At 40.9% G+C, this 26137-nt stretch overlaps 1 protein-coding gene across 1 annotated transcript in view; it reads left to right on the plus strand.

The window, feature by feature from the left end:
• Window positions 1-26137, plus strand: part of LOC131401949 (centrosomal protein kizuna-like) — a 263865-nt gene that overhangs the window by 211458 nt on the left and 26270 nt on the right. The window contains exon 7 of the mRNA XM_058536997.1: window positions 20751-20864. Coding sequence (XP_058392980.1) covers window positions 20751-20864 — 114 coding nt within the window. The remainder of the gene's footprint in view (window positions 1-20750; window positions 20865-26137) is intronic.

Genomic DNA, 26137 nt, shown 5'->3' on the forward strand with positions numbered 1-26137 from the left:
CACCCAAAGTCCACAATTTATATTACAATTCACCCTTGGTATTGTACATTCTATGAGTTTGAACAATGTATAATGACATGTATCCATCATTATAGTATCATAAAGAGTATTTTCACTGCCCTAAAAATCCTGTGTGCTCTACCTATTCATACCCCCACCCCCACCCCCTGCTAACTACTGATCCTTTTACAGTTTATAGTTTTGGCTTTTCCAGAATGTCATATTCTTGAAATCGTATAGTATGTAGCCTTTTCAGATTGGGTTCTTTCACTTAGTAATATGCCTTTGAGGTTCCTCCATGTCTTTTTGCGGCTTGATAGATCATTTCTTTTTAGTGCTGAATAATATTATGTTGTCTTGATGTACTGCAGTTTATCCATTCACCTACTGGAGGACATCTTTGTGACTTCCACATTGTTGGCAATTATGAATAAAGCTGCTGTAGACATCCATGTGCAGGTTTTTGTGTGGATGTAAGTTTTCAGTTCATTTGGGTAAATACCGAAGAGTGCAATTGCTGGATTGTTTGGTAAGACTATGTTTAGTTTTATAAGAGGCTCCCAAACTGTCTCCCAAAGTGGCTGTACCATTTTGCATTCCCATCAGCAATGAATGAGAGTTCTTGTTTCTATAATCCTTGTTAGCATTTGTTATTGTCAGTTTTTTTGGATTTTAGCCATTCTAATAGGTATGTAATGATATCTTCTTGTTTTAATTTGCAGTTCCCTAATGACATATGATGTTGAGTATCTTTTCATATGCTTATTTACCATCTGTATATCTTCTTTGGTGAGGTGTCTGTTCAGATCTTTTCCCGTTTTTTAATTGGGTTATTCGTTTTCTTATTGTTGAGTTTTAAAGAGCTCTTTGTATATTTTGGATATAAGTCCTTTATCAGATGTGTCTTTTGCAAATATTTTCTCCCAGTCTGTGGCTTGTCTTCTCATTCTCTTGATGTTATCTTTTGCAGAGCATAAGTTTTTTAATTTTAATGAAGTCTAGCTTATTAGTTATATTGTTCCTGGATCATGTCTTTAGTGTTGTATCTAAAAAGTCATCACCAGGGCCGGCCCCGTGGCTTAGCGGTTAAGTGCGCACACTCTGCTACTGGCGGCCCGGGTTCAGATCCCGGGCGTGCACTGACGCACTGCTTCTCTGGCCATGCTGAGGCCGCGTCCCACATACAGCAACTAGAAGGATGTGCAACTATAACGTACAACTATCTACTGGGGTTTTGGGAACAAAAAAAAAAAAGGAGGAGGATTGGCAATAGATGTTAGCTCAGAGCCGGTCTTCCTCAGCAAAAAGAGGAGGATTAGCGTGGATGTTAGCTCAGGATTGATCTTCCTCACAAAAAAATAAAAAATAAATAAACAAATAAAAAGTTATCACCATACCCAAAGTCATCTAGGCTTTCTGCTGTGTTATCTTCTAGGAGTTTTATAGTTTTATATTTTACATTTAGGTCTGTGATCCATTTTGAGTTAATTTTTGTGAAGGGTGTAAGATCTGTGCCTAGATTCATTTTTGTTCATGTGGATATCCCGTTCCAGCACCATTTATTGAAAAGTTAACATTTTTACATGTACAGTACAATATTGTTAACTGTAAGCACACTGTTGTATACCATATCCCTAGAACTTTTTCATCTTGAATGACTGAAACTTCATACTCATTGAACAGTAAATCCTCATTTCCCTCTTCCCCCAGCCCCTGGCAACCGCCATTCTACTTTCTACTTCTATGAATTTGACTACTTCAGATATCTTATATAAGTGGAACCAACCAGTGTTTGTCCTTCTGTGACTGACTTATTTCGTGTAGCATGATGTCCTCAAGGTTCATCCATGTTGTAGCATCTGACAGGATTTCCTTCTTTTTATGGCTAAATAATATTCCATTGCATTTATATACTACATTTTCTTTATCCATTCATCTGTCGATGACATTTAGTTTGTTTCCCCCTCTTGGCTATTGTGAATAATGCTGCAGTGAACATGGGAGTGAGGCTGTGTCTCTGAGATCCTGATTTCAGTTCTTTTGGATAAATACCCAGAGTGAGATTGCTGGATCATATGGTAGTTCTATTTTTAATTTTTTGAGGAACTTCCATGCTGTTTTCCATAGCGGCTGCAACATTTTACACTCCCACTAATAGTGCACAGGGTTCCAGTTTTTCCACGTCCTCAACAATACTTGTTATTTTCTTTTCTTTCGTTTTTTTTTTAATAATGGCCATCCTAACAAGTATGAAGTGATATCTCATTGTGGTTTTGATTTGCATTTCCCCGATGATAGGTAATGTTAAGCATCTTTTCATATACCTGTTGGCCATTTATATATCGTCTTTTGAGAAATATCTATTCAAATCCTTTCTCCATTTTTTTTTTTTTTTTTTTTTTTGTGAGGATATCAGCCCTGTGCTAACATCCGCCAATCCTCCTCTTTTTTTTTTTTTTTTGCTGAGGAAGACGGCCCTGGGCTAACATCTGTGCCCATCTTCCTCCACTTTATATGGGACGCCGCCACAGCATGGCCTGCCAAGCAGTGCGTCGGTGCGCGCCCGGGATCCGAACCAGCGAACCCCGGGCCACCGCAGCGGAGCGCGCGCACTTAACCGCTTGCGCCACCGGGCTGGCCCCCTTTCTCCATTTTTTAATCAGGTTATTTGGTTTTTTGCAATTGAGTTGTTAGAGTTCCTTTTGTATTTTGGATGTGAACCTCTTACCAGATATATGGTTTGCAGATATTTTTTCCATTCTGTAGGTTGCCTTTTCACTCTGTTGATTGTTTCCTTTGCTGTGTAGAAATTTTCTAGTTTGATGTAGGCCCACTTATCTATTTTTGCTTTTGTTGCCTGTGCTTTTGATGTCATATTTAAGAAATCATTGCTAAGACCAATGTCAGGCAGCTTTTCCCCTATGTTTTCTTCTAGGAGTTTTACAGTTTCAGGTCTTACGTTTAAGTTGATTTTTAAGTCTATTTTGAGTTGATTTTTGTGTATAGTGTAAGATAAGGGTCCAGTTTTATTCTTTTGCACGTGAATAACAGCACCATTTGTTGAAGAGACTATCTTTTCCCCATTGTGCCTCCTTGATGCCCTTGTCAAAGATCAGTTGACTATATATATGTGGATTTATTTCTGGGTTTCTATTCTGTTCCATTTGTCTGTGTGTCTGTGTTTATGCCAGTACCATACTGTTTTGATTATTGTAACTTTGTAATATGTTTTGCAATCAGTAGGTGTGACTCCTCCAGCTTTGTTCATTTTCTCCATGTTATTTTGGCTATTCAGAGTCCTTTGTGGTTCCATATGAATTTTAGGATTGGTTTTTCTATTTCTGTGAAAAATGCCATTGGAATTTTGATAGGGATTGCATTGAATGTGTAGCTCACTTTGGATAGTGTGAACATTTTAACAATATTAAATCTTCCAATCCATGAATATGAGATATCTTTCCATTTGTCTGTGTCTTCTTTAATTTCTTTCAGCTATGTTTTGTAGTTTTTAATGTACAAGTCTTTTGCCTCCTTGGTTAAATTTATTCCTAAGTATTTTATTCTTTTTGATACTATTGTAAATGGGATTGTTTTCTTTGGATTGTTATATAGAAATGCAGCTGATTTTTGTATGTTGATTCTGTATCCTGCAACTTTACTGAATCATCAGAGTATAAATGCACTTTAAAGCCGTGGACCCTGAGAAGAACATTAGGCAATGAGTGTGAATAGGAAAGCAGCCCAAGGCCTGGCTCCACATTCAAGGTCAGGAAAATGAGCAGGAAACAGCAAAGGAGTTTGAGGCGAAGCTGCAGGGAAGAATCAAGAGAACCGAGAAGAAGTTGTGCTGCAGATGCCAAGTGGAGTATTTCAAGTGAGGTTTAGAAGGATTAAATAACCTTAGAGGTGCAGCTAGCATTCGAACTGACCGCCGGATGCCAGAATTCATGCTCTTAATTTCTGTGCTCTACCATGCAAATCACAATCATAATGGTGATATACCCTTCAATAGCACCCACTCTGTGCCAGGCACTGTTGTGAAGAGCTTTGTTTATAATAATCCATTTATTCCTATCATCATTACCCTTTTACAAAGGAGAAAACTGAGACACAGAGAAGTTATGTTCAAAGTCACAAAGTGGCTCAGTGTACTTTGAGCTCGGCCGTCTGGGTCCAGAGTCTGTATTCTTAACTGATACCCTGGGCTGGTTCCCAGTAACTCTCTACTGCCTAAAAAACTGGAATATCAGAGATAATATTTCATTAGGTTGAATAAGGAAGCTCCAGAAGCAAATGAGATTATTTAATTAGGAAAAGAAAAGAAAACTAAGCGGTGGCAATTTGACCTTTTGCTCTGTCCGTATTGATTTTTGTGCCTTCCAGCCTCAAATAAGCTGAGGAAGTGCTGTGTGCCCTTCTTCAAGCCCGAGCAAAGCACTCGCAGAGTTGCTTTGTTCTTTCCCCCCTGGAGTATGGCTGAAAGCAAAACGTAATGCTGCCTTTTACACTAAATAAGTGAAAGCCTTGGTTTCTCAGGGTCATAAAAATGTGATCACATGAAGTGAATCTCCTCTAGTGATTTTAATTTAGCCCCTCTTCAAAGTTAAATATGGGAAGGAAGTTCTTGCATCTGAAATTCTTGCATAAAACTGTGTTTCTTGTAGCATTTACCCGCAAGTCACTCTAAGCGGAGCTGGCAGCATGTTTATCGATTCAGTGTTCCTTCAGATGTGATGATGCCTTCAGGTGTCTGCTTCACTTGCTTTTTTTCTTCACCACTGTCTCTTGTTTTTCCTGGACCTGACCTCTGCCCCTCAACAAGTGGCCCCCTGAGCTTTTTCTTGCTGCCCCACAAATGATCGCTTTTGTTCCCAAAGTAAGGTTGTGCATTACACTTTTGAAAAGATAACCTGGTGCCAGCAGGTGGGGCTGTCAGTGTATCCCCTTCCTATTCTGCCTGGCACTTCATTCCCCAGTCTTGCCTGTGCCTCTCCTGTTAGCTCACCTACTTTGATCTGAAAAATCTAAGACTTTCCTTATCTTTATTTTGGTTTAAATTTTTAAAAGTCCAGAACCAGGCTTCCAAGAGGGCAGTAGTCCTCAGACCAGATGGTCAGCGAAGTAGGCATTAATTGTCACTCAGTGTCTGTACGGGAGATGTTAAAAGAAGTCTCCATTGACCGACCTGAACCTGGTTCCCCAGCCTTTCCCACCCTTCTCACCATAGGCTTCTGGCCTCAGTCAGAAGAGGTGGGTGACCTAGAGCAAAGGCAGGAGTCTGGGATACTGAGAACACTTGCAAAGGTTAAAACCAGAAGAATGTATGACATTTCTTGCAAGACAGGTGCACTGATGAAAATTCTCTCAATTTTTGTCTACTTTTTCCATTTCTTAAATGCTTATACGTATATTGATGTTTTCATTCATCTTGAGTCAATTTTGAAAATGTAGAGTGTACTAGAAAAATTTTCTAGTTTCTTAATACTTTTCTAAGTTTTCAAATTTGTGGGCAGCTTTTATATTTTACAATTTTTTTCTTTTTTTTTTTTTTCTGAGGAAGATCATCCCTGAGCTAACATCTGTTGCCAGTCTTCCTGTATTTTGGGTGTGGGTTACCACCACAGCATGGCTGCCGACAAGTGATGTAGGTCCATGCCCGGGAACTGAACCTGGGCCGCCAAAGCAGAGCATGCCAAACTTAACCACTAGGGCACGGGGCTGGACCCTATATTTTAGAATTTTTACCGTGTCAATAATTATGTTTCTTTTTCATTCATAATTTTAAGTCTGCCCAACTTTTTTCATCAATCAATCCTGCATGAGATTTGTCTATTTTATTAATTTCTCCAAATAATCAGATTTCATCCCGTCTGTTGCTTTTTAAAAATCTCGTTTGTTTCTGTTATTATCTTTATTATTCCCTTTTTACTTTACTTGGTTTTACCATGTGGTTTTTTTCTAACTGAGTTGAATGCCTAATTTTCAATCTTTCCCATTTTAGAACATATACTTTTGAGGCTTTAAATTTCCATGTAAGTACTGCTTGACTTGCACCCCACTGGTTTTGACAAATAATGCTATCACTCCCATTCAGTTTTAAGTATTTTAATTTAATTATCTAAATGTTTATAATTATTATATCGTTTTCTTTGACATAGGTATTATGTAAAATGATTTTTGGTTGTTTCAAAACATATTAGGGGAAAAGAGGATTCTCTTTTCATTATAGATTTCCAATTTTATCACATTGTTGGCAGAGAATGTGTTCTGAACAACATCTGTCCTTTAGTCTTTGTTGATTGGCCATAGTAATGGCCAATTTTTATAAATGCCCATAATGCTTGAAAACATGTATATTCACTCTTCATTGGGTAGGGTTCTGTATGTTTCCGTTAGCTCGAGCTTAATAATTACATGATTCTAATCACCTATATATTTACTAATTTTTGTTTCATCTATAAGTTTCTGACCTTTCAAAATCTATTGTTAATTAATATTTTTACTTTCTTTCCAGACAGTATAAGTACCTTAGAGACTGGATCTCCATTTCTTCCCCATGGGTCTGCTTCTGTTTTCTTTTCTTTCTCTCGCTTTTTAATCACTCTTGTCTTGTTTTTCTCAAATCTCTGGCAATTTTTGAATGGGTATTGTGTAGGAGCATTTTGGGAGTGATTTGAGGACAAGGAAGTTTTCCTCCTCTAAAGAGGATTTGCATTTGCTTCTGGCAGGCGCCTGGGGCAGAAGTGATCCTGGGTCCCTTTCATCCAGGTTGAAGAATTGAGACAGTGTGAAGCCAGGCCTTGGTCCCTTTGAGGGCCAGACTCCGTTTCACCGTTATCCACAGGAAGCAGCCCTTTGAAGTCCCAGTTCAAAGTGTGGGTGATTTATTAGGGTTCCCCTTCGTTAGTAGACCTGGACTTCAGTTTTTATTCTCCCACTCTGTGGGATTGCCTGAAGCTCCACTCAGCTTCTCAGACTCTCAGCTGCCTTTTCTGGAATTGGCACATGCCCTTCAAAGAAAAATTGCCCCAAATGTTAGGCTTATCTCTCTGAATTTCCTTTTTTTCTAGGTTTTGATCCTGTAACTCATCACTGCCTTATCTCTCTAAGCTATCAAAGAGATATTTTTTATACTTTTTTTTGTTCTTAGTGCAAGGATTGCCCTGCATTACCTAGGATGCCTTTACAAGAAGCAGAAGTCCTTGTCATGTGCTCTTTTTAAAATGAATTTTATTATTGAAGTATAGCCTACATACTAGTGAACAAGTCATGAGTGTACTGCTCCATTAATTATCACAGAGTGAACACAGCTGGTAACCCCCACCCAGTCAAGAAATAGTATCAGCACCCTGAAGCCTACCTTGTGTCTCTTCCTCCCTTCTCCTTCATAGTCGCTTCCACTTGGCTGCCGCTTCCTTTCTGAAGGCCGGGGAAACCAGATATCGTTTGGCCACTTTCAGTTTTCGTTATGAAATGCATAGCTTTGACAAAGTCATTTCTAATTTAGTTTGTCTTTTACCTTTTAAATCTATTGGTGGAACAGTTTTTTCCCCTTCCATTTCATCTTTCCTTCCTTGTGATGAGCCCTCCCAAGTCTTTCAACAATTTGTCCTTTTAGATTATACACAGTACTTTCTTATTTTATTATGTGTGGTTACTAGAAAGCCTTCCAAACTCATAACCGTCTGCTGACATGGAGAATATGCGATTTCAGAATATTATGTTTTGTACACATTTATGAAAAATTATCCAGAATATGAACCTGTTCCCTTTTATTTCTCCTGTCAGGCTAGCCCTGTCCCTAATTCCCTTTCTTTAACTAGAGATGATCACAAGAAACAAATCAGGAACTTACTGATTTGTTTGGAATGTTCTCTTTCTCTTTCCCTGCTCTAGACCACAGGAAGACTGGCAGAGCCATGACCTTTTGTGATTATAGTCTTGGATCTCCTTTTGACCAGTATCATCTTTTGACTAATTAAATTTGACTTCAAAGTTCTAGTTTACTATCTTCATCAGATTGATTTTTTCAGCTAAAGCACCTGGTACAGTGACTGGCACATGTTGGCATTTGATAGTTAATGGTAATCTGATAGTGTGGTTCTGGAAGTCAAGATGCAGGGACATACATGACATGTAAAGGGAATGGCCAACCTCTTTTTTTTTTTTTTAAGTCAGAAATGAACTTGGCTTCTGTCTCTCCTACTCTGACTCTTAGCAATTTGATAAATTTAATTTCTAGCATCAAAGAATCAGAATCCTGACAAAATGGACAGTTTGTTTTATTTAGCCCTTTTCACTGAGAAGTGTTGGGTATGATGCCCTGTAAGTAGAGCTTGTGCTTAGCATCAGTACATGAGGTCACCAGCGAGGCTCCAGAAGTCTGCGAGTTCAACCAGGAAATCATCATCCAATTGGGTGTGATCAGAAGTTTTCCTAAAAGCTGAGATACCTTCCAGAAACAAGATAATCAGGGCGGAAAATTGATCATAAAGGAAAATCGTAGACCAGGGAGCTGTAAGAGGCTCTCTGAAGCAAGGATGTGTGAGCAGCTGGAAAAGGGTCAGCCTGCAGCTGGGGAAAGGGAAGGCGAGAGGCAGAATTGAGCAATTATGTACTGGGTAGTACTGTTGTGCGGAGAAGGGCGCTGAGTCCGGGGTGGACAACTTGGGAAATGTCCTCTGGAGTGGGACAGTGGTGTTTTACCACACTTCACTGTGGCCTAACTGAAATCTTTAGTCTTTTGTTAGAGTTAGGCTTAAGGTTGTTATATAAACTTGACATGCTAATGTTTATAATAATGGTAATAATTTCCATCATCTTTGAGTGCTTACTGTGTACCCGATGCTGTGCCAGCTGCTTTACATACATTATCTCATCTGCTACCGCAGCCCTATGCAGTGGAGGTGTCGTTACCTGTGTTTTACTGATAAAGAGACCTGGAATCTTTTCTGGGCCTATGTCTGGTGAGAGGAGTTCTCCTGCACTCAGGAGGGGCAGGGGGGCCAGGCTGGCTTTCCTAGTTTTATGGCTCCAGAGCGCCCTCTTCTGTTGTTCTCCCAGAATGTTTGCATGTGGCCTCTTACTTTCTTAGATCCCTTGGCTCTTTTCCCCTCCTCCACTTGAAATGGGAAGATTCTTCCTCTGCCGTTATTGTCCCAGTTAAGTTCAATTTAGAGTTCACTCCCAGCAGCTTCTCCTCAGTGCAGAGCTCTGCTGAAAGGGCACTTAGACTGGTAAGGTTCTGGAGTGGTAGGGCCCGGATTGCTCCTGCACCTACCGCAGTCCCTCTGTTCTAACCCTTGAAATGGACCTGCAGCCCCCTTCCAGATGGGCTGCCCTTCTCACCTCAGCCTGCCAGTGAGTACCGCTTGACGATGTGGAGGTTCTTGCATTCTCAGGAACGTCATTCATACTTTTGCTGTCCCTCCACTTCCTTCTGTACAATTGCAGATATAATGGGGGTTTAGTTGCTATCAGTAGTTTGTTCCACTCACTCATATTTTGTCACATAATTTTGTCATGGATATTATGCATGAATCTTTCATTTGCTCTCCTAGTTGTGCTTTTTTTTATATTTATATAAGGTAATTCAGGGAGATTTTTAAAAATAAAGGCTGCGCTGCCACTGTTTTCCTAGAATCCCTCTTATCATTTGATATTTAAGTGAGTTACAACATTTTGGGGGAGATCTCTCAATGGAGTGTTAAGAGGCCCTATCCCAGCACTCCGGGAGCCAAATAAGAGGTGTAGAGGGAGGGGAGGGATGAGGCGATTGGGGAGAGGGAGAAAGGGAGGGCAGGGGGAAAGAGAGACTAGGGAGGCTGATGAGAGAATATAGCAGGCCTGCATCTCTGCTAGGGAGGGAACCAGCAGGCCAAATTCCACGAGGGCTGCAGAAAAATTAGACCTCTTTCAATACAAATTTGAGATCTAAAAGTAGTTTATTCTGAGTGGAACAAGTTTACCTATGGTTTCAAAAGTCGGAGAGGAGACTCTAGGGGTCAAGTCTTGGTTGTTTAAGATTCAAATAAGGTAGGAGAGACTGGAATATGGCCAGGTTTCCAAGAAAGTGGGGCTAACAGCAAACAAGCCTCAGGGAGAGGTCATGTGTCAGTGTTGCAGTCAGCAGGCCCAGCTGAGCCTGAATTTAGTCCAGCCCAGGCCCCAGATGTGAGTGTAGAAGCCTCCAGATAATTCCAGTCACCTGCGTTCCAGATCACCCCATGATATTCAGACTGAGGTCCCTGACACTGCAGAGCAGAGACAAGCCACCTGCCCTGTGCCCTGTCCAAATTCCTGACCCGCAGAAGCCACGAGCATAACAAAAAGTTGTCGATTGTTGTTTTACACCACTAAATTCAGGTTAGCTATTACAAGCAATAGAAAACCAGAATAGCCATGGTGATTGGTTTGGCTGATTAAAGGAGATTAGCCATTCCAGATTTTAAGAGAGGAATGGCTGGAGCACAGGCCTGGAGACAGACCAGCATGGCCCATGTCTAGGGAACTGTTGGTAACTCCAGCTGAAGGAGTGGCTCATGTGGCAGAGTATAGCACACTGCAGGCCAGGGGAACACATTCAGGGGCTACAGGGGTCTTTTTCTTATCCCTCCACACCCAGCACATGAACAGCCCCTCGATCCTGCTTTGTGCTGGCCCAGCCACACCAAGAGCAAAGATTCTGCTGTTACTGGTATTTATAAAAAGGAGACATGGTAGGGGAGCAGAGTGACAGGGGTAGGATCGTCATTTTAAGATACCTCCCTTAAATTCTTTTCAATGAAATGTAAATTTGAATTATGGAAAAGCCATCCATCAGAGTTCTTTTTTCAAACTTAGCTTTCTGGCCTTGTTGAACATTTACCTATTAATTATCTTGAAATACCAGGCTGCAAATAACGGGAATACTGTCTCGAACTGCCTTAAACAATAAACACATTTTTGTTTATTTCTGGAAGTCCAGGAGTAAAGCAGTCCCTGGGATTGGTTGATACTGCCCTTCACTTTTGTCATCAAAGACCCAGGTCCTTTCCGTTTCCCTGCTCTGTCATCCTCAGTGCTGACCTCATCCTTAGGCCAGGAACAAGATGGTGGCAGCGGTGTTCTTATGGACTGAGTTGTGTCCCTGCAGAATTCATATGTTGAAGCCTGAACCCCCAATGTGATGGTATTTGGAGATGGGCCCTTAGTGGGTAATTAAGGTTAGATGAGGTTATGAGGGTCAGGCCCTCGTGATGGGATTAGTGCCCTTATGAGAAGAGACCTGAGAGAGCTCTCCTCCTCTCGCTGCCCTGTGAGGACACAACAAGAAGGCAGCCGTCTGCAAGCTAGGAAGTGGGCCCTCACCAGGAACCAAGCCAGCCAGCACCTTGATCTTAGACTTGATCAGTTCCTTATGGCTCATCTTCCCTTTTATTCTCTTAAACTTATATTTCTCACCTTTTGAAGAGCAGTTGTTGAGCTATTGGTGATAGGCTTCTAGAAAAACAAAACTTATTTTAAGGTGGGATTTGATAAGGAACATTTGAGCTTGATAACTGAGTGGGAAAGCTTCCATTCAGTGAGGGCTTTTGTGAGGGAATCTGTGCAGATGGGCCAAGCAGATAAGAAAAACTCAAAAAGCAATAAGTGAGACCTTGATATGTTTTCTTGTGCTTTTGTACTGAATCTCACTATTTTGAGTCCCAGTTAGGAGACTTACAGTATTACTTTAACCTACAAGAGAGATGTGAGGAGCACTTCTGAACACCTTGTGTTTAATGGCCTTCAACTAGTTGTCTAACTTTTTTCTATTTTCCTTTGTCAGTGTAAATTCATTTTAATTTGCTTGTCATTTTTGTGGACTGGAAGTGTGTTTGAATCTGCTGCTTAAAACAATGCTAGATTCGTTTTCTTTAGTGCAGTGATTCTCAGATATATTCCAGTAGAATTCTCCTGTGATTGAGTCAAGTGGTCTTTTCCAATTTTTAGGAAAATAAATCTTTGTAATTTTGAGAACTTCCTCAAAATTATTTTAATAAAACTTTGGTTACTTGCTATAGCTTGCCTACTGGAAGAGAAAATGAATGAGAGTACCAAATGAATAATAATGAAAAATGTGAAATCAGCTGATCCTGTTAGGTTTGATAGATTGGTTTTTCATCATGGGTATGTGTGTTAGTGGTTTGATTTTTATATTGTATACATATATTCATTGTCCGCTAGTAAAAATGTTCCTAATTTGTGTGATGAAATGACGTATATCAGTACTTCATGATATTTTACAGAAAGTTCTAAGAATTCCAGGTGTTCTGCCACCTTAAACATTGAAAAGCACTACTTTCTGGGATAATTGAATCCCTAAAAGAATTTCCAGTGTTGGGTCTGGGATTGATGGTCCTTGCTGATCAGATGTTATATATTACATGGATGTATGCTGGACATGGTTGCTTTGGAGCATTATTACATCTGTAATCATGGGCACAGCTGAAACTGGTTTCTGCTGTTTTGAAAGGTGTACTTACCTGGAATTGGGGATGTGCTTGTCTTACATCCCCTGAACTTCCACACTGACAAGAGAAGCCTTTTCACCTGGCTCCCAGGGTCTATCCAGGAGGGCATTATTTCCTAGCTTGCATCCCGCCTGCCTTTCCTCCCGGTTAATCCCCTTTATTCATTCATAATGATGGTTTGTTATCATTCACTTTCTTGTTTCTTTTGGCTTCCTTTTAGCAGCTTCTTAGGTGAATGAGCATTTGAATAATAAATTGATTCAGCTTCTTCATTTTAATACAGTATTGGCCCTCTGAAGGACCCAGCAGAAAACCAGCACAATTTTGTCAGTAATTCTGTCTTTGATTTCTACCATACTCACATAGCAGGAGGCAAACGTTAATAGCCAAGTGTTCAGTCTCCTTCCTGCTGGTGCCCTCCCAGGGTGCTGCCACTCCCATCTCATTGTCATCATGGAGGTGGGCCCCGAACACTGAGTCAGAACCCAGGGAGGGACCTGCCCTACACGTCTGAGCTCTCCCATAGTGTAGCATGTGACTGCCCTAGACCCCATTCCCATTCATCAGAGTTAATTGGCTTCTAAGGAGACTCACTTATCCCAGAGAAGTGACATACTAACTTATTTCAGAGTCTGAACGTTGCCTGAGCCCTCAGTAAGCCCATCCACCATCCCATCATGCCTTCTGATTTGCCTTCTCCCTGGATCCCCTCACGTAGCATAATCTTTGCCAGCCCAGTCTGGTCTTCCTCATCTCTTCTCTTACAGACGCACGTACACCCGCACATGCACATACACACATGTGGAGACAGACGGAGAGACGTGTGACAGCAAAAGTCTGGTGTTTTGTTTTATGATCCTCTGTTAGTCCTTAAGCTCCAGCAAAGATGATTCTACCCTGAAAATATCAGATGCCCTTTTACAAAAACCGCCCTCTAGAGTTTAATTATAGAACCAATTATGATAATGTCTAATAAAAAAATTTATTATGTTCATAGTATTCTTTAAATTTAGTCAAAATACAAGGCCTGATTGTATTACATTTCTGAAAGGTGTCCGGGGAAGAGGGGGTATCTCCCTCTGCCCTTTTCCTTAAGGTTCTTATGGCTGGCCACATAATTAACAAGACAGGTTAGCAGGAGAAAATAATACCAAGTTTAATAACATGTATACATGGGAGAAAGCAGGGACACTGCGTTTCTCAACACAATAGCAGAAATTCTCGTCTTAAATATCATTTTCAGCCAATGACAAAGGAGGATTTTGGGGGTGGGGGAGTCAGTTACAGGAGATTACCACTAAAGCACAGTAAACAAGAGTAAGGTTATTATGCAGATTTAAGACCTCACCTTCCACATTGATAAGTTTCTAGAAATGAGGTCATCCCCCCTCTTCCCAAGACAGAGAGGGAGATACCTTTACAAATGGAGATTTCCCTTATAAATGTAAATGTCTGTCTGGCAACTCCTCGCAGGGCCATCCAGAGAATGTGGCCAGAGAGACAGAATTTCCGATAAGATGGGCTTGTTGGTGCCTTTCCTATTGTAACATCTATTTTACATTATATTACAGCCATCAGATGGAAGATCTGTTCCAGGAAGGAGCCACCATGTCAAATTCTTTAGGCAGTTAGTGGGGGAGGTCAAATGTCCTTCAGAGAAAACAATCAAGGTAAAGAGATATATTTCAGGGTGGCCAAATTTTGATCTCCCACACCTCCTTCCCTCATTTTTGGCATTGTGTTCCCTTCAAGTGGCCCCCTGGAAGGGACCACCCAGGGGGCTGCACAATGGGGACCAAGGGAGCCACCAAAACATAGGTTGTGTAAGACAGCCCGTTAAAAGAAAAATACTCTTTAACTATGTGTGTGTTTGTCCTTTCTACAACTGTTTTGTGTGGCAAACAAAACCCCATATACAGACTTCACTGTGGCCGCACATACAGCTGTTCCAGCCATCGGGTGTCAGGCTTGAGATAGTTCCTCCCAGTTTATTTTCCCAGGGCACTAATTCTTGATGTGGTTTATATTTACATGTTTGGATTTATGGTCAGGAAACTTGGTATCAGAGTAAACAAATTGCACTGGCTTTATGAAACTATTTTATCAATAGTCTTCAGAATTGGTGGCATTGCTCTTGGGTGAAACTTGTCTGTAATGCTACTTAACAAAAGCTAGCAGCCGGAATTCAGTTCTCAATGGCCATTTACACCTCTGTGAAAGGATTAGCTCTCGCCAATTGTTACACCGTTTAAATCTTAATTTGCATCTTTATGGAGGTAGGGCTTCTACAGACCTCTCTGGATCTCTGTTGTATTTGTGTACCTGTGGGTGGGAGATCACTGGAGGTTTTCTCTTATTGGTGAAGGTGCTAAATTGCTTCAGGATGACCAGTAAGCTACACAAATTGAATTAGCCTATCAGGGTTTGACTGACAACAGCCCGCTTTGGTTCGTTAGTTATATTTTGTAGCAGTTGTGGTCTTTAAGTGTTGGGTGCATGAATGCATTCTGTTACTTCTGTTTAAACTTAACAAGTCTCATGGGTCTTAGGAGGATTTTAAATGTTGTTGATTGTAATCAACAAATTTCCTTGGGAATTAAATGTGAAAAACAGAACCAGAACATGATCAAGTGATGGTTTTATTTATTTATTTTTTTAATAGATAGAGATAAAATATGCAACTAAGACTTTATTTATTTATTTATTTTTTGGTGAGGAAGATTGTTCCTGAGCTAACATCTGTGCCAGTCTTCCTCTATGTTGTATGTGGGATGCCACCACAGCATGGCTTGATGAGCGGTGTATAGGTCCGTACCCGGGATCAGAACCTGAGAACCCTGGGCTGCCGAAGCAGAGCGCTCGAACTTAACTACTATGCCACTGGGCCAGCCCCAAAGTGATGGTTTTAAAAGTAATCTTTTCTATCCAGGCCATGTGTTCTTAGTTTAAAGATCAAAACCTTCTTATGTTTTGGAAGGAGTGTAGGGTCAAACCCATGAGAAGGAAGAAGTTGAGTGTGCAGGCCAGTGTTCTGCAGGCACTGGAACGGGAAGCAAAGGCCGGTCGTGTTGCCCTTTGCCCACCGTTCTGTATATGGGCTGTTCCTAAACCCCACACTCAGAACTACAGACCACCTCTGCAGATGATGCCTTTTTGTCGTTGCTCATTTAGCAATACAATTTCCTTCCCCAAAACGTTGTTCTGGATGTGACCAACTATGGTGCTTTATTATTCTTCAGTCTCATTAAAAATACAGTAAATGTATTTTATAAAACTTTTTAAAAGTAACATTATATTATGTAAATTATGAAGTAAACTCATTACTAGTTATGGGCAGTGATTACCACACCATTTTGAGACTGTTGTTCCCTAGAGAAAATAAAACCTGAAAGTCATGCCTTTAGTGCTGCAACTGAAACATGTCCACTCTGATAGAACACCCACGGGAATGTGTGGAAGTTACCTGGTGGGGTTAAGGAAAAGTTTATTTTCTACAGCCCTCATACAGGGTCATTTTTGCCAAAAAGTAATTCTCAGTTTGCAGTACTGAAAGGAAAAGCATGGCACTTTTTCTCTCTTCCTTGCTTCCAAAAAATATTGTACCTTCCTTTGAGTGTTCCCATTAGCCTGGAGTGGAGTTGTTTTCTTTTAAATTCTCTCTTAAATTCTGTGTGACTGAAAGAAGAAAATGAAGCTAGAAAGCAATTACTTTAAATTTGGCCAAAACAATTTATTTATTATCTGCCTGCACTGTTGGGTAAAATAAAATATACCTCTTTAAAGTGCCTTTTGTGCTTCTAGAGATTACTTGTCATCCATCACGTTTGTCCACTTGCTGGAGTTCACAGAGACAAACTGATGGTAAGGCCCAGTGTGTTAGTGCCAGGCCCGTCTACATATTCCCCAGGAAGGACTGGGCATGGGCTGGTCAGACTGATGCCCCTCCAGCTGGAATTATTTTGATGGGAATGCAAATAGAAGACATGAAAGAAATTGAGGTCTTGAATTCTAGGATAGTGTTTTTTATAACACATAGTCTTTAATCTTTAGCTCCATAGTGTTTGAATTCTTTAATAGAGATTTTTTTCAGCAAAGGACTGATGAATATTTTGTAAAGTCAAGTCGGGTATCACGTGGAGAAATAATTACTAGAAACCCTCAGCACAGACCAACTTGTCTTTTAGCCAGAGAAGGTTCTGAGTTAATCTAGAGTAGACCATAAGCTCTGTGCAGACAGTACTTGTGGCCGTCTTTTTGATCGCTCGTTGCCAAGCCATGGACGCCATGGAAGCCCTGGACTGGTCTAACAGCAACCATATAAAAACATACTGTAAAAATAGGTGTCATGGATTTCTCTAATCTAGGTTTAAATCTTGGCCTGTCATTCAACTCGTGGTGTTAAGTATGTCTTCAGTATTGTGCTGAGTGCGACATGAAACTTCAAGTAAGATAAAAATTCAGAAGTCCAATTGTTGTTCTCAACAAGCTTTTGGTCTTGTTGAGAAGACTAGACAGACATGACATAACTAGAGAACAGTACAATGTAGGATGTGGTCTGTATTGTGCTAAAGGAATTCAGGGATAAGAAAGATCCCTATGAATGAGGTAGTCAGAGAAGCTCCTAGACAAGTATGAGAAGAGCTAGTCTAAGTAAGCCTGATATTTGGGTTGATCAGGTTGAAAAAGAACAAAGGTTATCTGGCATCTGTCCTGACTGGACAATCAGGTATTATTTAGCACTGGCATACCATGGTGGGGGGTGGGGATACAGGCAACAAAGGGTGCATTGTCTGTAAAGCATTCATAAACAGTAATAAAACCACTAAAACTGTTTTCTCTTATCACCATTCCTAAGAATGGCAGAAATAAAATACTCCTCCCTGGAGGGAGGCTGCTCCCACCCGAACACCCTGCCTATACCCCACTGTGGTACCCCAGCATTGGTGAGCGTCTGCTAACTTCCGCCGTTGTACCAGCATTTCAGAGGAGGTGCAGAAACATCAAGCCCTGGTCCTTGCTCAGGGTCTACCACCTGGGGCGGGAGGTGAGACTAGAGGCAGTCTAAGCTGGAGACCCCAAGCCTGCAGACCAGCTCTGTTTGTCCAGCATAGTATTTAACCTTCTTTTGAATTAGCTGCCAGATTTTTAAATTTGGGAGATGTCACATAAAAATAAAACTAGCAATTGTGAATTTCCAGCTTCTCTTGAAAACTAAGAAGATCGACGTCACTGAGACACATTCCACTGTGGGAGCTGAGAGTGACTGGCCCTTTGAGTGAGGCACACACCCCAGTTTTTCGCGAGCCCACCCCACCAGCTGTAGGCGCTTGACTTCCCCCCAGCTGAGCCGTGAATGACTGTTCTCCCTCTCTGCCACCCCCACCACTGCTCTCCCACTTACACACTCTTCCCCTGCCATCTAGAGCACAAGTTCAGTCTCCTGGCTGTGGTCTGGGTCTCGTGTCTGTCCCCTCACCAACTGCATCTGTGCACGGCTGCCAGGCTAACCCTCTCAAAAACACTGCTTTCAAGAAACCAGCCATAGCTCAGAAATCCGCAAGATTTATTACTATTTTCTCACCCGAGTTTCATATTGAATTTTATTTCCCATTACTATCTTATCACCACAAACAGCAACCCCCACCTGGCCAGACTTGTGTCCTTGCTGGTCCCGACACCCCTCCTACCCTGGCATTTCCTCTCACCTTTGCCTGTGCCGCCCCTTAGCTTAAAGGTCATCTCCCCTTCTGTCTAAATCTTGCCCAGCTGAAGTTCCTCCTCCATAGTCAAGCCCTTGTGATGCCGAGGAGCTCTCTGTCTCTCTACTGCCTCACAACTCCTGATTGCCTTCCCAGTGATTGTGTGCTCTCCTTTACTGCTCTGAAATTGGCTTACCTCCGATGGGCCTGTCTTCCTTTTCTTAAGGGCAGGTGTTATTTTGTGAATTGAGTGGTGACGAGATAAAGCCTTCCAGGAAGAATTAGGAACCAGATTTTGCCAAAGGAAAAAGAAGTATTATAGGTACTGTAAGTCATATAGGCCAGGAGTCTGGAAGGATTTTTGTTTGTTTGTTTTTTAATTTATTTTTTAAATTATTTTATTGAGGTCATATTGGCATATAACATTGTATAAATTTCAGGTATACAACATCATATATCAGTTTCTGTATAGATTGCTTTGTGTTCACCACCAATAGTCTAGTTTTTATCTGTGACCATACATATGTGCCCCTTTACTCCTTTCACTCTCTGCCTACTCCCTTCCCCTCTGGTAACCAGTAATCTGTTCTCCGTATCCACGTGTTTATCTTCCACATATGAGTGAAATCATACAGTGTTTATCTTTCTCTGTCTGGCTTATTTTGCCTGGTATAATACCCTCAAGGTCCATCTATTTTGTCACAAATGGCATGATTTTGTCTTTTTTTATGGCTGAGTAGTATTCCACTGTATCTATATACCATGTCTTCTTTATCCATTCATCCGTTGATGGGCACTTGGGTTACTTCCATGTCTTGGCTGTTGTGAATATTGCTGTGATGAACATAGGGATGCGTAAATCTCTTTGAATTGTTGCTTTCATGTTTTTGGATGAACACTCAGTAGTGGGATATCTGGATCATATGGTATTTCTATTTTTAATTTTATAAGAAATCTCCATACTGTTTTCCATAGTGGCTGCACCAGTTTGCATTTGCACCAGTTATGTATGAGGGTTCCCTTTTCTCCACATCCTCTCCAATATTTGTTATTTCTTGTCTTGTTAATTATAGCCATTCTGATGGATGTAAGGTGAAATCGCATTGTAGTTTTGATTTGCATTTCCCTGATAATTAGTGATGTTGAACATCTTGTCATATGCCTGCTGGCCATTCATGAACAAAATGAAAAAACAACCCACCAACTAGGAGAAAATATTTGCAAATCATATATCCAACAGGGGGTTAATTTCCAAAATATATAAAGAACTCATACAACTCAACAACAAAAAACAAAACAACCCGATCAAAAAATGGAAGGTTTTTGGCAGCAGAGCTCAGAGGTGAAGGATCCAACACAGGATGTGGCCCAGAAGGACTAAGAATCTTAGGCTTAGAGTTTAGACAAGAGCTTGAGACACGGCAAGGAACTGGAGCGCCCATAGGGTGGCCTAGGGTCCAGAATAGGGCTTGAATGGGGGGTGGGGGGGTGGGGGTGGGGGACGGACATGACACGACATTTGTATTTCCTGCCCAGGATAAAAGCCTGCTTCAGAGTCAGGGTGCCTGAGCCTACACTTGTCACTCACCCTCTAATAGACAAACAGAGCACATCTCTTTCATCCTTTTGATATTAGGCACATGGCCATCAAATGGATCCAGTAACTTAACCCACTGTTGTACTAACTACAAGTTAGTAAGATGTTGCTAATTAACACATTGCTTTACAAGTTGCTTCATTTTCTTTTTGGAGTACATGTTGAATATTCCCAACTACGTATGTCATCAGCTTCTTTAAAGTAGAAATACTGTTTTGTCTTTGATATCTTCTCCTATAGCTTTTTAGAATCATGCTTTCCCCCAAATAGACATTTTTTTAAAGGAAGTTTCTAACCAGTCTCTTTGGAAGCTACTATGATACCGTGACAGACCTAACCTAAAACAGTGGCCAAATTGTTAGACTAGACCAGTCCCCCAGTAGACTGGAAATAGATAATGAAGGCTAAATCCCTCTTTCCCTCCCTTCCTCTTCTTACTAAAAATAAAGAAAATTGTATTGCAGTGGGATCTGTATGGAGAAATAATAGTCATTTTTCTGCGTTCAGAAATAGAGGACATAACCAGTATCCAGCCAGCAGTTTTCAATTTCTTAGCAGTGACGATTTAAGTAAATTTCACATGAGTTGTGGAGATCTAACTTTGTTATGATTGACAATAGAAAATTAGCCTTTTCTGCTGTTAAGATTATCTAGCATTCCTATCAGTCAGGTGGAATGTGGAATGAGATTGCATAGCTGTCGATTTGAAGGTCATTAAAGTCTTCAAAGGGTTAAAAGTTACTTCCACTGATGGATTTAAAACTGCCACATACACACAAACAAGGTTTTCAAAATGCCCCGTTTTACATCTTTGTCGAGAGATAGTCTAGTTGCTGCATTTTTGTGTCTAGATTATATTACAGATATGTCAATAAACCACGAAGAACCTCCATAGATTCTAGAAGCTGGGCCATCTGTGCTTAAATAAACATCTCATGCAGCACCTGTTTTATTTTATAGGCTCTATAATCACAGTGACATTCTGAAAGAAGACCTTGAAGTCTGTGGAACAGCTGTCCTTCACCAGCCTCCGAGACTCTTACCTGGAGGTGGCAGCCATGAAAAGCAAGTCAGGTATTATTGGGATGAAATTGCTGCTGTGGAAGGATGGCCATTCTTGTTCCCAGATGCTTCCAAATGAAAACAAAACACTAGTCCACACGGTCACCACTGGGATAGACACTTGTAGTTGTCAGTTTAACTGTTTTATGGACTTGACCATTAACTTCTTTGTAAATGTATTTGTTTCTAATTGTTGATTGGATATATCCACTCAATCCCTACTCATAACAACGTTTTAAGTGCTTACTTGGGGGGAGGGAGCACAGGTAGCCTTCATCTGGTATATTAGCATACCTTCGTGAACAACCCAGGATATAATCTAGTCTAGCCACCACCCTAGAGAGATGTCATTGGCAAGTCCAAACCCCAGATGGATTCCTCAATTTCCAAGGTCATGCTGGTGATACAGGCCCCCAATCTAGAAGATACAGGCCCCCAATCTGCAAGTATGGTCTCTGGACCAGCAGCATCAACAAGACCTGGGAACACATTTTCCCCACCCAGGCCTCACTGAATCAGGAATCTGGGGGTAAGACCCAGCCACCTGGGTTTTAATGAGCCCTTAAGGGAACTACCCTCCCTCAGGTTTGAGAGCCACCACTTCAAGGATATCCCTTAAAGGCCATAAAGCTAGGATGAGAGAGATAGGGGGTTAATTATTTGCAGGGTAGTTGGCACATGTGAACCATGATTCTTGTACATCCTTCCTGAGTCAATCAGAAATCTGTTCTCTACCCTCTACCCACCTTTTAGGTAGTGTGGGTTTCTTTTCATGGCCTCAGAAGCTTTGTGGCATCTGAGCTACTTATTGAGTTCATAGAATTACATATGTGTAATTTGTGTAATGGTTTGTCCAGTGTTGGCACCTGGTCGGTGCCTAATTCATGTTGCATAATTGTTGCCAGTGACCTAACTCTGATTTTTATTTTGGGGACTGACTATATTTCCTTTTATTAAAATATATCCCCACTATTTACTAGCAGAGAACAAATTATTTCTCGAGCATGGTCAGCAGATGAATGTCTGTGAAAGCCCACCGGAAAGGACCTTGTTTCGCTGAGAGTGAGAGGGGCTTTGGGTCTGGTTATCTTATATCTAACATCATTTTCTCTACCTTCAGTGTGCCACATAGGCTGTTTTATGTTAATGATTTTCTTCTGAGTAGAATTCAGCATAAATCCCATGAAGGCGTGAGAAGTCAAGATGATGGTTTCTAAAAGGGCCTTGTCACAAGAAGACTTGGCCAATCATATGTTCCATTTAACAGAGCACAAGATGAGGTTCACAAGTCCTGAATGTGTATACATTACCTTCTGCATCTGTACTAGTGATCTCCAAACTGTGGAAAATGCTGGAAATGACCTTCCGGGTCAGTAACTTTTCAACCTGAAGCAGTAAAGGGCAATGCAAGAAAATCCTCTTTCCTGTTTTTTGTTTTTTTTTTTTTGTGAGGAAGATCAGCCCTGAGCTAACATTCATGCCAATCCTCCTCTTTTTGCTGAGGAAGACCAGCTCTGAGCTAACATCTATTGCCAATCCTCCTCCTTTTTTCCCCCAAAGCCCCAGTAGATAGTTGTATGTCATAGTTGCACATCCTTCTAGTTGCTGTATGTGGGACGCGGCCTCAGCATGGCCGTTCAAGCGATACATCAGTGGGCGCCGGGATCCGAACCTGGGCCGCCAGTAGCGGAGCACGCGCACTTAACCACTAACCCACGGGGCCGGCTCCCCCTCTTTCCTGTTGTTTTATCATGCAAAATAAAAAACAGCAGTCTTAAATACTCCTTTACAAGGTGGTGGAAGAAGCTGTCTGGGGCGGAGTCTTTCTGCACTCTATAGGTCATTTGGTGATTATGTGTTGTGAGGCTCTGTAACCAGGCCCCTGTTTCTTTCTCACTGCTTTTTGTATCTGTTGATATACTATTTTGCATAAACCACAGTTGTGGTATGTGGCGTAGAAAGCATATATGCATTTATAAGTCTCTGTGCAAACTGACTTGTTAGACTAAATGATTCATTGTGTGACTCTCTTAACCTACGCTGCCAAACTGTGATTGTGGGTGATGAGATAAAATATCTACATCTACTAGACTAGACATTTGAATAGTTTCTCAACATGCATAAGAGAGCATTGATTTCCATTATGAAAGGTTGCATTTTGCATGACTGTTGGTCTACAGTTATGTATAAATCAGCTTTGCCTAAGAAATGATCCTTCTTTATGACCAACACAAATTTTAAAATTAATATCTGGAGGCTGCAAGACTGCTTCTTTACCACAATCATTTTTTTAAGCCAAATAAAGAAGTCAGGAATGGTTACTAATGTCAGTGTTATGTTCTGTTACGATTAGGATTGCCCTTTTATGCCCCATTGTGTGTTGTGACTGGGGGTGCTGTTTAATGCACACTGATTGTCACTGGTTCACTGTCTAGCCTTGGAAAAAGTGCCAAGTGTTTATATGACCTTTGAGAGATAAGCAGTCAGGTCTTTAAATACAGATTCTTTCTAACGAGTTTTATTTATTTATTTATTTTTGCTGAAGAAGATTAGCCCTGAGCTAACATCTGTTGCCAGTCTTCCTCTTTTTTTGCTTGAGGAAGTTTAGCCCTGAGCTAACATCTGTGCTAATCCTCCTCTATTTTGTATGTGGGTCACTGCCACAGCATGGCTGATGAGTGAGTGGTGTGGATTCACACCTGGGATCCGAACCTGTGAAGCAGGGCTGCCAAAGTGGAGCACGCCAAACTCAACCATTAGGTCACCAGGCCAGCCCCTCTAACAAGTTTTAATCATGGCGTCGGGCTCCTTGCTGCTCTTCTTGCTCTAGCCACCCTCTGTGCCCCTCAGCACCCAGGAATTATTTTGGGCACTCCCCTAAGTGATATATTCCCATCTGCTTTGAGATCTCCCCTGGACCAAAGCAGTCAACTGGTCAACTTGATAAACTATTTCAGAAACACAGATTTGGAGAGAATGATCTACTTTTGTTCCTTAATTGTTAATGACACTGATGTCATTAGAATTCTAAGCCAGGCAGAGTAGGAAGGCTCTAATGGGTTATGAACTCCTTAAAGCCTGTTGAAGAGAACTGTGTTTGGTGTGGTGGCAGCCCTGCTTGTGCCCCTGACCCAACCATGGCTGTCGAGGTCTATCTCTTTACTATAATCTCATCTGCAAAATGGGATACCTGCCCCACAGCGTACTCTAAAAGATAGTGAGAAGACTTCTGAATTCCTGCTCACAAAGTGAAGCATCTTAAAAGGAAAAAGAACAAAACCGTTCCTATCATCATTATTGATTTTTGTTATATCAGGGATTAAGTGTTCAAAGACCTTCATATGAAAAGTTTACTGTTATTAGATGGAAGACCAAGTTGTTATTTTAGACAATCGTTGAATTATTAAAATATAATTCATGTCATTTGGGGTAATTGATAAAAAATTTGTTCATTATTGCCTTCTGGAAAACATATTTTAACATAAAAATGATTACTTAAGTAATTTTATCGTATATGAAATCCATATTGAGAGTACTCATTATTTTATTTTTTTTCCAGGTGCAACTAATTAATTGTCTCTTGTTAGTGGCTACTTTCAGATACAGTTGCCCAATTGTGCTCTCAAACTCGTGCTGAAAAATTGAGTCAGCTTTATATTATTTGGATTACAGTATGTAAAAACCTCTTTATTTTATTCTGCCTATTATGTTCAGAATAAAATTCAGGGTACTTACTATTTTGTCTGCATTTAAAACTTTGGTCAAGTTACCAATCTATTGTAAATCAGTTGTAATTAGGAAATGTTGGTACATTTACTTAAATTGCAGTTTTCTGATTGGAAGCCATTCCAAGTGTATGAAGTTAATTATAGTTTGTTTAAAGTCTATTCTTTTATTATCTTTTTAATTAAAGGAGTATATAATTTAGCTGACATTGAACTTTGTTTTTTCTCTGTGGCATTGATGTTATAAATTTTCCAATGTAAAGTAGACGAAAGAGAAAAAAAAAACTCCTTTAAATCCTTTGTACCTTGGGCCGGCCCAGTGGCACAAGCGGTTAAGTGCTCGCGCTCCTCTGTGGCAGCCCAGGGTTCGCTGGCCCGGATCCCAGGTGCACACCAGCGCACCGCTTGTCAGGCCATGCTGTGGCGGCGTCCCATATAAAGTAGAGGAAGATGGGCACGGATGTTAGCCCAGGGCCAGTCTTCCTCAGCAAAAAAGAGGAGGATTGGCATTGGATGTTAGCTCAGGGCTGGTCTTCCTCACACACACACAAAAAAATCCTTTGTACCACTTTGCGAATTTTCTGATTTGGTGTGTTTATGTAGAAACATGGGCAAGACTCCATGCAAGGAGAGCCATGGCTGTTGTACTCCTCACCCAATTTGTCCTGAAATCAATCTGCATGAAAGCCTGGTTTTGTGCTGTAAGTGTTGGCTTAACTGTTCAGAAGTCACAGACTCTAGATGCTGTACCTCCTTCCATAGCTCATTTGCTGTTTGACCCCATGCAAGTCAATTAATGGGTTTTGTCCTTTTGTGAGGTATGTATAATAATTATAGGAAACCTTAGCTAGTTCTTTCATACCAGAGCCCAAAGGATGGTTACAGTTAGTGGGGACATTAGTAGCCTCTTGCCTTGGCTTTGCCTCTGCAGAGGTCACGTGTATCAGTCACCAGCGAGACGGTCTCTGATAATTCAGTCCATCCCAACTACTTTAACTAACTTAATTCACCCTACTTCAACTTGTTTCCAAGTTTAACTCAACCTAAGTAAACATCTTTTCAGACCAGAAGCACAATTGATTTACTCATTATGAGAAATGTAAAGGCTGAATGGACTAGAATTTGCTGGTAGCCTGTGATTGCATTTTCCCGGTAGGGAAATCTATTGTGAAACCAAATGTAGAAAAAGGTTGCTTCATTTACATAGAAACAGAACAAAGGAATTGGGTGCATTATGACATTGGTGAGGTCCAGACAGAACCAAGAAAGGCAAGTTGCTGAAGGGGCTTTCTACCAAACCAGCCAGAAACCTTAGAATCATTCTGGGAAGTTTTTAAATAAGTTCAAGGATTCCGATGACCCATCCCACTTTATTCAACTCTTGGGAAAAACTAGAGTTAGGTCAGACAAAGATTATAACAATTAAGATTTATTAAAGAAGGTTCTGAATTGTACCTAGACTTACTTTTTTTCCAAATATTTTCTTATGAAAATTTCCAAACATACAGAAAAGTAAAAGGAACTGTGTAATGAGCATCCATATACCCACCACCCAGATTC

The sequence above is a fragment of the Diceros bicornis genome (assembly GCF_020826845.1).
Source record: "Diceros bicornis minor isolate mBicDic1 chromosome 27 unlocalized genomic scaffold, mDicBic1.mat.cur SUPER_27_unloc_1, whole genome shotgun sequence".
Taxonomy (NCBI): domain Eukaryota; kingdom Metazoa; phylum Chordata; class Mammalia; order Perissodactyla; family Rhinocerotidae; genus Diceros; species Diceros bicornis.